The following is an 11,589-nucleotide window of genomic DNA, read 5'->3' on the forward strand; positions in this document are numbered from 1 at the left end:
AAATAACAAAACAAGAAAGAGACCGGCAAGTCCATAAAAGGTGGGGGGCATAACACATCAGAAGAATCGAAGTACAGATGGAGACTCGCTCAAGCAAAGCAAGCTGGAAAGTATCGTGCGTAAATGTACCAAATTGTTTCTTGTCTATCCACAGCCGCGATGGCCCTAGCTTAGTCGAGGTTCACTCGGTCATTTAGATGAGCAGATTGAGGTTGGGAATTGTAGGGTTGACTTCGATAATAGCTGGACCAGCAAGGATGGTACTCTCCACAAGGGTTCCTCTAGCCGCGGTTCTGGTGAGGAAGACGAATGATTGCCCGGAAATTTGTCGTGGGATACGTCCAGAGTAGAAACCGCCAGAGAAAACTCCGGGAATACTGATGATATCGAAGCCACTGACGAAAGTGATGAAGAAGACAGGCGGAATGACAATGCCACGGCCGATGACGAATCTTGAGAGAGTGTTAACACCGAAGAGGCTACCACCTCTTGGGCTCAACGAGGGGAATGCAGTGAACGGAAGAGCAGGATTTCCACGAGGGCAAGAGACGATAAAAGCACTAGCAAGACTGAAGATGGCGTTGGGATTAATGGCGGTGCCAGCAATGTTTGCGGATGCAATCAGGTTCAAGGAGTTGCGGAAAAGGGATTGGTGCACTCCTTCGGCAGCAAGGATAGCACCAGCAGCACCGAGGAAACCCTTGTTGGAGATCAGAGGCGCTCCACCAAGGTAAGCGGAGACACCGATGCCCTCAAGAACAGACGCAAGGCCAACGAAGGAGCGGACATCTGTGAATGGGAAGTTGTAGCGACATGCCGAAACTGGTCGGACGCCAAGGCCAGTGAGTGCCCTCTGCAGGAACACCACGTGGGACGCTTCATCCCTCGCAACAAACTGCAACTGATTAAAAAAGCTGGCAGGGAAACCGGCGCGGATGAAATCAGCCCGAGTGAAGCGGGATAGACCCTGCCTATAGAAAACGCTTTCAAGATGCTCAAGCTATTCATCTTGTCAGCAGTTTGGTTCCATATAGGCTCAATAGGGAAAAAGCACTTACCGTGAGAGCAAACTGAAGGACGTCCACATCGGTCACACGAGTAGTGCTTCGGTTTGTATTCGGGGCGATACTCGTGGTATTACGAGCCTCCAAGGGCACAGCGAGAATGCTCGGGGCGCAAAGCGCCGTGAAAACGGTGGTAAGCAGGGCAAACTTCATGATTAAGAATCAAACAAAAGAAGGAATGACAACCGGGTCAATGAATGAAGTAAATAATGTTTTGGTTTAAAAAAAATGAGTATTTGATTAAGCAGATGGGGACCAGCGCACCATACGAATGGAACTGAGTGAGCGACTTTGAAGTTTGACTGTGGCTTGAAGAAAAAAGACGGTTATGGAGGGCGGATCATTCCCTTAAATCGACTTCCACCAGCTCCAGGAGCCTGAAGTAATCTGCATAGCTCTCAACGTCAAAGTTATGCAGGACGCTTCCAAGGAGAAACTTGTAAGAGGTGTCCCTAGCATGAGACATGAATTCACTGGCATTTTTCCCATTTCCGCGTGTATCTGCGACGTAAAACGTAGCTGTCATAGGATGCCAAGAGCAGAGAGGAATGATGGCAACCAGCTCAAGCACCCCAGGCCAACGCATTGAAGTCACAACTCGATATATTTGGTAGTTCAGACGCACTGAAACTTGCGGTGGGAATCCTGGAAAGGCCATACTAGCCCAAAGAAGGCCAACTGGGTCCAGAAAAGGAAATAGACCTGCGACGAGGCCTGTTTCGTTGATCCTCATTGGGAAAAGCAAGCATCAAGTCTCTGCTCTCACGAACTTTGGTCGGTGCTTTAGATGCTAACAGCCATGATCCTGGAGAAATGACTGCTGGTGTACACCTTCCCGATGTTCGTCAGCACACTCTCAAAGCGCACTGACCTATGAATCTCCCTTCAAACTGATGGCGGGTGGAAGTGGCCATTGCTGCTTCCACTTCATCCGTCTGAGAAGAGCATCAAGTAATCACCGTGTCAGCAAGGCCGTAGAGGAAAAGACCGTTAGCTTGCGTGATTCCACTGACTAGACACCATCATTGCAGCTATAGCCCAGTTTCAGCCACATTTGCATGGAGCCAGCGCGTCTTTGTGCAATTTGGTAAGAACTGGGTGGTGTTGTAAGAGTAGGGTTTCACCTTGTGTCTTTCGAGAGGAGCTTGAGACATGAACGCATGAATTTGAGGCACGGGACCGGCCCCAAAATACCTTCGTTTGAGATGCAATGGCACCGTCGCCCGTTCCGGCGTAAGAGTCGTCCCTCTTGGGCAAACCTGATTGAATGCGCTCCGAATGCCGCCGAAAGCGAGCTGGGCTGGCTGGGGGGGCGAGTCACGTGACTCGCTGTCCCGCCCCTGTGAAACTTCTCAAACGAACTTGAGGAGCAGAATAACTCACACTATTACTGCTTCTGAGTCGAGTCGCTTTGCTGCTAGCCCCAAATAAAACATCGCTGTCGGATTCAAGGCAGATCTTTTGATTACTTGTGTGTTTCTCATTTTACTGTTACGTACAATTGATTCCCCAGACTGAAACCCTCGTCACTGAAATGCGCTTATAGAGCGTTTATTGCCCAAAATGGAACTAAGCGATGAGCAACTGGGGGCCCTGGATGTGGATATTGACGTCCAAGAGGTACTGTTGGCTGCAGCACAGCATGACATCTCGCGGATGCGAGAACTGATTCAATCCTACGACAAACCCGGCAACCCAGTGAATGTGAAGGATCCAGAAACAGGATACACCCCTCTTCATGCGGCGATTGCTGCTTGCGAGCCTGACTCAGAAGAGCCCGATGAGAGACAAGAAGCCAACGGATTGGGAAATACCCCTAACCGCTTACCCAAAGTGGACTCATCAGACGTTCTTGAATCTGGTGGTGAAATGATCAAGTTTCTCCTTCAAGAGGGCGGCATTTGGAACGATTTGGATGCCAACGACGAAACCCCTGGATGCATGGCAAAGAGAATGGGGCTGGATGCTCTATACCAATTAATGGTCGACGCAGGGGTGCGAGCTGAAATGCTCCTCAACAGGCTGGATGAGTATGCGCCACTGCAGGACGAAGATGAAGAGATCGACGATGACAATCTGTCAACAGGGGGTGCTCCAGGACAAACTGAGGTACAGCAGCCAAATGAGCAAGCTGCAACTGCACAAGAAGGCAACACAGCGACTGCGCAAGAGCCGGATGTAACCAGCTCTCGATACCTCCAGTCAAATCTAACTTTCACCGACAACCACCTCCTAGATCAAGATCAGAATGGTGTCATGATGTCATGGGAATCAGGTATCATGGAGCGGTCAGCAAAATCTATCCTTCCAGAAGCTGGGCTGCGAGTGCTCAACATTGGTCATGGCATGGGGATTGTCGATGACATCTTTCAGAGTCTCCAGCCCGCCGTCCACCACATTGTTGAAGCTCATCCAGCGGTAGTGGCGGAAATGAAAAGGAAAGGATGGCATGAGAGACCAGGTGTGGTCATCCATGAGGGCAAATGGCAAGATATTCTACCTGAGCTGGTGAATGAGGGACAGACCTTTGACGCTATCTATTATGATACCTTCGCTGAATCTTATTCGGACTTTCGAGATTTCTTCTCGGAGCAAGTTATAGGGCTGCTGGACATGAACGGTAAATGGAGCTTTTTCAACGGAATGGGAGCGGATAGGCAAATCAGCTACGATGTATATCAGAAAGTTGTCGAAATGGACCTCCTTGAAGCTGGTTTCGATGTCGATTGGGAGGAAATAGGTGTTCCATCTTTGGAGGGAGAATGGAATGGCGTGCGGAGGAGATATTGGGTCGTAGATAGCTATAGGTTGCCAGTATGTCGGTATCTGGACTGAAATAAGAGGCGAAAGGCTGTCGGATGAGTCTTTCCGCCGGTCGTGGGCAGCCTTATGGGGAGGTAAATTTGAACCACACATGCGAAGCAACAGGTAGCCTGGCTAGCTCAATCGGTAGAGCGTGTGGCTCTTATGCGAAGTTCATAGAAACCGAGAATAACCACAAGGTTGCGAGTTCGACCCTCGCGTTAGGCTGGCCATTGACTGATCAAATTTTTTGGAGAACTTTTATGTGTGGGTCAGGAGCACGGTCAAGACGGATCATGTTGCGCCGCATCCGATAAGTGGGATCCGTGCAATCGTCTTAGACTCAAGTACCATTCTTTCAATGGTAGTTGTTAGGCAATGGCAGGGCTTCCTCCTGACTGTGAATGTTTATATTCTGGTCCGAGTACAGGCGTGGAGACGGAGGAAATCAGGAATCGGGAAAACACCACAAAGAAAGCCACTACAATCCCCCGAGAATCACTAACTATCTGACATGGAAGCACAAAAGAATATGTAATCCTCAAAACCTTGAAAAGGATATGGAATTATGATCGCTTCGCAGGCTTGGAATAATGATGCTGATATGGGGAGTGTGACGAATGGATTTGGAACGGGAACGACGCGAGCCAGCGGATGTTGACGCACTAACCCAAAATAGAAACCACTTTACGCGACATCGCGATATCTACGCGTTGCACCAATTTTGTCCTCCGCCTTTGATAACGAGACCAAAAATCAGTGACTCCTTCGGGCTAACCGCAACTACACCAACTCCATTTGCATAATTTATCACAGTTTGGAGCATAATGTCATCGCCTGCCTCTTCCCGCCGTCGTGGACGGGCTACCCGAGGATCCGCGATATCGACTCCTGATCGAGCCACCCCAAGCGCAGCACGACGACGAATGGAAGGCGCTGTGCCATCGTCATCGCCGATGCTTTTCCAGTCGTCGCCTGTGGCTGCACGGCAGTCTTCAAGTGCCAACGAAGGCGCAAGAATGGACGGAAGCTCACCGATGAGAGTGCCATCGGACATGGATGATGGCCAAGCGACACCACGGGCTAGTAGGCAAACTGTTGCAGGTACGCCACTGTCTAGAGCTCATTCTATCATGATACCCGCTTGCTGACCAGCTGTAGATTCCTCGCCGATTCGCTACATGTCCAGTTCTAGCCCTACTCGCGTAAATAACCGTCAAAGCCGAACAACAGACATCCCGACCAGCAGCAGCGGGCTTTTTGTTCGCTCGTCGCAGACGAACAATTTCTCGGACGCCACAAATCTCAACACTAGACGGGGTGGCCTTAATTCTGACGCTTTCGCTTCATCGGCTGCCAGACGTAGAGTATTTGTCGACGAGAGAGGGATGCCAGTTCGCAATGGCGACCCTCAATCAGAAACAACATTCTCAAACATACACCCAGATACATCAGAAGCAGATGCTCTCGGCGGAAATTCTACTCGTATCATTTGGGGCACGAATATCTCTATTCAAGATGCGATGTCTTCATTCAAAAGTTTTCTTTACAACTACACTCGGAAATACCGTATGTGGGCAGATGGTGCCACGGAAGAAGATACTCGTGCAATCGGTGCGATAGCTGATGAAAAAGAATATATAATCCTGTTGAATGACATGTTACAACTGGGAGTGACGGGCCTTAATCTGGACATACGAAACTTGAAAGCATATCCACCGACGACGAAGCTATGGCACCAAGTACAGGCATATCCGCAAGAAATCATCCCTATTATGGATCAGTGTGTGAGAGATGTGATATCGGAACTAGCTGTGAAGGAGATGGAGGCTATGCGAGCACAGCAAACGAGTCAAAGACGGCAACCAAGGGCCGTGAACCAGAGCTCGGAGCCTGGCAATGCCGCAGATCAAGAGATGCAAGCGGAAATTCCGAATATGCTCGCCGAAGTTCAGACAAAAACCTTCAAAGTCTTGCCGTTTGGTATGGACAACGCAGTTAACATGAGAGACTTGGACCCGGGAGGTGAGAAATTCTGCGGCTAGGTCTTGAGATTGTGTGGTGCATTTATTGACTGGTACATGGGCAGACATGGACAAACTTATCAGCATCAAAGGGCTTGTAATTCGAGCAACCCCAATTATCCCTGATATGAAAGAAGGTAGGCTGTCCATATCAATTTCGCGGTGAACTTAAAAGGGCTCACGGGAGTTTACACTAGCTTTCTTCCGCTGCGATGTCTGTCAACACAGCGTTAAAGTCGACATCGAGCATGGTAAAATTGCTGAACCGACTAGATGCCCACGACAAATTTGTGATTCTCAAAATTCGATGCAACTCATCCATAACCGGTGTACGTTCGCCGATAAACAAGTTATCAAACTTCAAGAAACACCTGATTCGGTTCCTGATGGCCAAACTCCGCACTCAGTGTCGCTGTGTGCGTATGACGAATTGGTTGACGTTTGTAAAGCTGGTGACCGTGTTGAGATAACTGGGATTTTCCGCTGCAACCCGGTGAGGGTCAACCCGCGTCAGCGAACGACCAAAGCTCTATTTAAGACATATGTCGATGTTTTGCATGTCCAAAAGGTTGACCGCAAAAAGCTCGGAATCGACGCGTCTACCGTAGAGCAAGAACTCTCCGAGCAGATTGCGGGTGAAGTTGAGCAAGTGAGGAAGATCTCGCAGGAAGAGGAGGAAAAGATTAGGGCTACAGCTTCTAGGCCTGATATCTATGAACTTCTTGCAAGATCCCTTGCTCCAAGTATATACGAGATGGACGACGTGAAAAAGGGAATATTACTCCAGCTTTTTGGCGGGACGAATAAAACTTTTGAAAAGGGTGGAAGTCCGCGATATCGTGGAGATATCAACGTGTTGTTGTGCGGGGACCCATCGACGTCAAAGTCTCAGATCCTGCAATATGTCCACAAAATTGCACCCAGAGGCATTTATACCAGCGGTAAAGGATCATCAGCTGTTGGTCTGACAGCATATGTTACGCGGGATCCAGAATCAAGGCAGTTAGTTCTTGAATCAGGTGCCCTTGTTCTTTCAGACGGGGGCGTTTGCTGCATTGATGAATTTGACAAAATGAACGAGGCTACGCGGTCTGTGCTACATGAAGTTATGGAACAACAGACTGTGTCCATAGCAAAAGCAGGGATCATCACAACACTGAACGCAAGAACCAGTATTCTTGCTTCTGCTAATCCAATCGGAAGCAAGTACAATCCAAACTTACCCGTTCCTCAAAATATCGATTTACCGCCGACTCTCCTATCACGATTTGACTTGGTGTATCTAGTGTTGGACCGGATTGACGAACAGAACGATCGTCGCCTGGCGAAACATTTGGTGGGAATGTACCTTGAGGATACTCCCGAGAATGCCAGCACTGAGGAGATATTGGTATGCCTTTAAAATTCCCATCTTCTCTTTTCCCCATTTCTGAAGTCAAGCACTAAGTGAAACTCTTTCCCTAGCCGGTTGAATTCCTCACCAGCTACATTACTTACGCAAAAGCCAACATATCCCCCCGGTTGACACCAGCTGCAGGTGAGGCGCTCACAAATGCATATGTCGAAATGCGCAAGCTTGGAGATGACATCCGATCTGCCGAACGCCGTATCACCGCAACCACGCGTCAGCTTGAATCCATGATCCGACTCGCAGAAGCTCATGCGCGAATGCGACTATCCGAAGAGGTCACAGCCTCTGACGTCGAAGAGGCCGTACGGCTAATCCGTTCCGCCCTCAAACAAGCTGCAACAGATCAGCGCACGGGTCTGATCGATATGAGTCTGCTGACCGAAGGAACAACAGCGATCGATCGGCGCAACAGAGAGAGGATGAAGAAGGAAATACTCGCGTTGGTGGAAGAGCTAGGGGGCCGTGGTGCGTCCGGGACGAGATGGGCAGAGGCGTTTAGAAGGTTTGGGGAGCAGAGTAATGTCGAAGTCACAGCAGCTGAGTTTACGGAAGCGGTGCGCTCCTTGGAGTCGGAGGGTTTGGTCAATGTGGTGGGCGACGGCGCGAGAAGAAGCATTCGACGGGTTGTTGGGGCGTTGTGAGCACCGGATGGGTTCTTGGAATTAATCTACCAACTCTGTATAGGCGTCAGGTTCAAGCACTGGATATTCCACAAGGGAATAGCATGGTCAGCGCAAGGTTTCTTCTGATAAATATTCCGTAGTTCTTCGTACTCAACTGACCTGGGCTTTTATGTTGTGTTCCCTTGTGCCGCGCGTTGGTGCTGATGGATAAGAGATGATGTCAACAGCAAAAAATAAAGTTTCAGATTAACTTCCGAGCTACCAGCCTCACGTGGGCCATGAAAGGTGCCTGATTGGCCATTTCCGATCGGGATGTGCATTCACGTGATTCCGAGTTACCTTGTGAGGAAACAGTGCTCCAGACAAAGGAAGAGCTTCAGAGCAAGCTTATCTAAAGCGGAAGGAGCGCGTGGCAAGGTGCAACTTCTCATCCCTTACAGGAGAAGAAGGGGCCGCCCACCATGCCAGGTAAACATCTCAGCCTCAGTTTGATGCGCTGCGGGTGAAACTCACTGTTCTCTGTGCTCTCCAGTTATCACTGCTCTGGTTTTGTGCAACCCCCGTGTCGCCGACGATCAGCGGCGCTCCCTGGCTCTCGGCTACAGACACTGGGTCTAGGGCACATGTTGCCTTTGTCTCCCACTGCACACACAAATCACACCTACACACATAGCTCCGCAGTCCTCCACCTCCTCTGGTGATATCTGAACCAAGATGCGGTAAGTTGTCAAGTAAACATTCACCGCGGAACAGCTCATAACACACTGACACTTGATTTAGGTTCGGCGAGCAGCTCCGTTCCTCGCTCGTCAAAGAATACTACTGGTATTACATTGCCTACGACGACCTCAAAGAAGCTCTCAAAACCGACTATGAGACCGCACCCACCCCTCAGAATCCGAACCCTAAACGGAAGCCATGGTCCGAGGAGGACGAGAAACGCTTCGTCGCCCTGCTCGAAAGTGAATTGGATAAAGTCTCCACATTCCAGAAAGTCAAGAGCGACGAGATCGTAAGAAGAATCAAAGCCAGTGAACTAGAGGTCAACGACGTGGTGTCGAGATTGGACCAAACCGGTGGCCAGCCAGCCGGTGCAGCAAGGGCCAGCGGTGCTCCAACAGATGCAGACTTTTTGCTCTTGGAAGAAGATCTGAGCGATATAATCGCCGACGTACATGATCTGGCGAAGTATACCAAGCTGAACTATACGGGGTTTCAGAAGATTATCAAGAAACATGACGTAAGTAGTGTGGAGTTCTTCCTAACTCACCGGTATCTCCAAGTCTCGTTCATGCGATGCATCAGTCATCGAGACAGCAGCTTCTGTGGGCTAACAGCCGTGGTAAATAACAGAAACAAACAAAATGGTACCTGAAACCTGTTTTTGCGACACGGTTAAAAGCGAAACCTTTCTTCAAGGACAACTACGATGCATTTGTCGTCAAGCTGTCCAAGCTGTATGATCTAGTTAGGACGAAAGGGAATCCCGTAAAAGGAGACAGTGCCGCCGGTGGTAGTCAGCAGAACTTTATACGGGAGACTACGAAATACTGGGTACATCCGGATAATATTACAGAGCTAAAACTCATTATTTTGAAGGTGAGTATCTCTTCTCAAGGTGTTCGATCACCAGACGCTAACTCAAGGAAATAAAACTAGCATCTTCCAGTACTTGTCTTCAACCCTACTAAAGAATTCGAAGAACGTGATGCAGCTATATCGTCCATTTATTACGATAATCCGGACACGTGGGAGTTGTATATGGGGCGGTTAAAAAAAACTGAAGGTGCAGAGGCCATCAGACTTCGCTGGTATGGCGGAATGGAAAATGAGCAGATATTCGTTGAGAGGAAAACGCATCGGGAAGATTGGACAGGGGAAAAGTCTGTCAAAGCGCGCTTTCCAATGAAGGAGAAACATGTCAATGCCTATCTTTCTGGGAAAATGACTGTGGAGTCTATATTTGAAAAGCTGAGAAAGGAGGGCAAAAAGAGCGAAAAGCAAATCGCCGATTGGGAGCAACTTGCCCGAGAAATTCAGTATCGAGTGATCACTAGGAAACTCGTCCCTGTGACCAGAACGTTCTACCATCGAACCGCTTTCCAGCTACCTGGGGATGCACGAGTCCGGATATCTTTGGATACCGAATTGACGATGGTTCGTGAAGACAACCTCGATGATCGTAGAAGAGCAGGCGACAATTGGAGGCGAATGGACATCGGGGTTGATTACCCATTCCGCCAGCTTCCGGCGGAAGACGTTGAGCGCTTTCCTTATGCGGTCTTAGAAGTCAAACTGCAGACTCAAGCAGGACAAGAGGCCCCTCAATGGATTCGAGAACTAATATCAAGCCATCTGGTTGAAGCTGTTCCAAAGTTCAGCAAGTTCATACATGGGACTGCAAATTTGTTTCCGGAACGAATAAATCTTCTACCATTTTGGATGCCACAAATGGATGTGGACATCAGAAAACCGGCAAGACCGGGCTTTGGCATTGAGAGACCTCCGCAATCCAATCTTTCGACTAGTGAAGACATGATGGACGACGATGAGTCTGAGGAAGAGGGAGAGAGAGAGGTTCCCTTCGAAGAAGGTCGAGGCCCACATCCGACCAGTCCAACTCACGAAGATCGTACCAGCCCGTCCCCTGAGCAAGCCCGTGCAGTGACTCGACACGACTTGGCGAGCGGTTCAGACTTCCAAGCTCCAGGGAATTTATTGGACATCGAGGAACGCATCGCAGTGCAGGGTTTGCTTGGCGGTGATGATTACCCTCTGTACGACTCTGAGGACGAATCCAATGACCAGGACGAACTCGAAGAAGCAAGAAAAATTGGTGGAATGCGATACTGCGCCAAGCTTGCAAAACACTACGTCCGAAATGCTGGACGTCGGGTCATGCATAGCTTGAAATACATCATGCCAATTCCAAGGCCAACAGAGCTACCAGAAGGCGCAACACCTGGAAGGATACGCAAAGTCTTGGGGAGTGGGCCAATCGAAGTCAAGAGATTCAAAGCTCCCAGGGGTAAACGTAAGTATTCCAGTGCCTAAATTCCACGATATGTTTCTCAATTCTGACATATCTCCAGGAATCCATGTCCCGATCCGCGTGGAACCTAAAGTTTACTTCGCCGCGGAGCGCACATTTCTCTCCTGGCTTGAATTCTCCATCTTCCTCAGCACCATCGCTGCCACCTTACTTAACTTTGGGCAAGATACAATCAGCCTTGGTTCAGCATGGGCGTTCACTATCCTTGCGTGCCTAGCGCTGATATATAGCTTCCTTCTGTACATGTGGCGTGTAGACAAGATTCGAAAGCATAGGGATGTCAAAAACGTTTACTATGAGAAGTGGGGGCCCACAGTGTTGTGCTTGGGTGTTGTCGTGGCTATGATGTTGAACTTTGGATTGAGAATTCGAGGGAATTCATAGAGATCGCGGAGGACCTTTCGCTTCTCTCCATTGCGCCCCATAAGGTCGCGTGTATCATGCTTTGTTAAATACCTTTTGATATGATATGATATGACGGCATTTCTGGGAGATTTGGTTTTCGGAGCCGATCTCACACTAAATTGTTATGTATCATAGGAACATGCACAGAAGTTCCAATCGTATTTCGCTTGCTCGTAAAAGCCCTTTGTTAATAGATGGCCAATACTTC

At 49.1% G+C, this 11,589-nt stretch overlaps 5 protein-coding genes and 1 non-coding gene across 6 annotated transcripts; 4 read left to right on the forward strand and 2 right to left on the reverse strand.

Moving 5' to 3' along the window:
- Nucleotides 1–193: 193 nt before the first annotated feature.
- On the reverse strand, nucleotides 194–1,217 carry CIMG_01021 (uncharacterized protein; the record flags this gene model as incomplete). The annotated part of the gene is made up of 2 exons (XM_001247249.1): nucleotides 194–1,000; nucleotides 1,059–1,217. The coding sequence occupies 2 exons, from the start codon at nucleotides 1,215–1,217 to the stop codon at nucleotides 194–196; spliced, it is 966 nt and encodes a 321-aa protein (XP_001247250.1).
- Nucleotides 1,218–1,354: 137 nt separating this feature from the next.
- Nucleotides 1,355–2,232, reverse strand: CIMG_01020 (uncharacterized protein). Its single transcript, XM_001247248.2, has 2 exons — nucleotides 2,078–2,232; nucleotides 1,355–1,999 (listed from the first exon to the last, which is right to left on the reverse strand). Exon 2 carries the CDS (start codon nucleotides 1,795–1,797, stop codon nucleotides 1,405–1,407), a length of 393 nt encoding a protein of 130 aa, XP_001247249.2. The 5' UTR covers nucleotides 1,798–1,999; nucleotides 2,078–2,232; the 3' UTR covers nucleotides 1,355–1,404.
- A 233-nt stretch (nucleotides 2,233–2,465) lies between these two features.
- Nucleotides 2,466–3,949, forward strand: CIMG_01019 (arginine N-methyltransferase 2). Its single transcript, XM_001247247.2, has one exon. The coding sequence runs from the start codon at nucleotides 2,628–2,630 to the stop codon at nucleotides 3,897–3,899; it is 1,272 nt and encodes a 423-aa protein (XP_001247248.1). The 5' UTR covers nucleotides 2,466–2,627; the 3' UTR covers nucleotides 3,900–3,949.
- A 46-nt stretch (nucleotides 3,950–3,995) lies between these two features.
- Nucleotides 3,996–4,094, forward strand: CIMG_15030. Its single transcript has one exon. It is a non-coding gene; the product is annotated as a tRNA-Lys (tRNA).
- A 515-nt stretch (nucleotides 4,095–4,609) lies between these two features.
- On the forward strand, nucleotides 4,610–8,139 carry CIMG_12809 (cell division control protein 54). Its single transcript, XM_001247246.2, has 5 exons — nucleotides 4,610–4,970; nucleotides 5,028–5,891; nucleotides 5,956–6,027; nucleotides 6,088–7,280; nucleotides 7,355–8,139. The coding sequence occupies exons 1-5, from the start codon at nucleotides 4,694–4,696 to the stop codon at nucleotides 7,940–7,942; spliced, it is 2,994 nt and encodes a 997-aa protein (XP_001247247.2). The 5' UTR covers nucleotides 4,610–4,693; the 3' UTR covers nucleotides 7,943–8,139.
- Nucleotides 8,140–8,406: 267 nt separating this feature from the next.
- Nucleotides 8,407–11,529, forward strand: CIMG_01017 (vacuolar transporter chaperone). Its single transcript, XM_001247245.2, has 5 exons — nucleotides 8,407–8,643; nucleotides 8,705–9,164; nucleotides 9,278–9,523; nucleotides 9,584–10,958; nucleotides 11,017–11,529. The coding sequence occupies exons 1-5, from the start codon at nucleotides 8,639–8,641 to the stop codon at nucleotides 11,358–11,360; spliced, it is 2,430 nt and encodes an 809-aa protein (XP_001247246.2). The 5' UTR covers nucleotides 8,407–8,638; the 3' UTR covers nucleotides 11,361–11,529.
- The last annotated feature ends 60 nt before the right edge of the window (nucleotides 11,530–11,589 follow it).

This window comes from Coccidioides immitis (genome assembly GCF_000149335.2).
Source record: "Coccidioides immitis RS genomic scaffold supercont3.1, whole genome shotgun sequence".
Classification (NCBI taxonomy): Eukaryota; Fungi; Ascomycota; class Eurotiomycetes; order Onygenales; family Onygenaceae; genus Coccidioides; species Coccidioides immitis.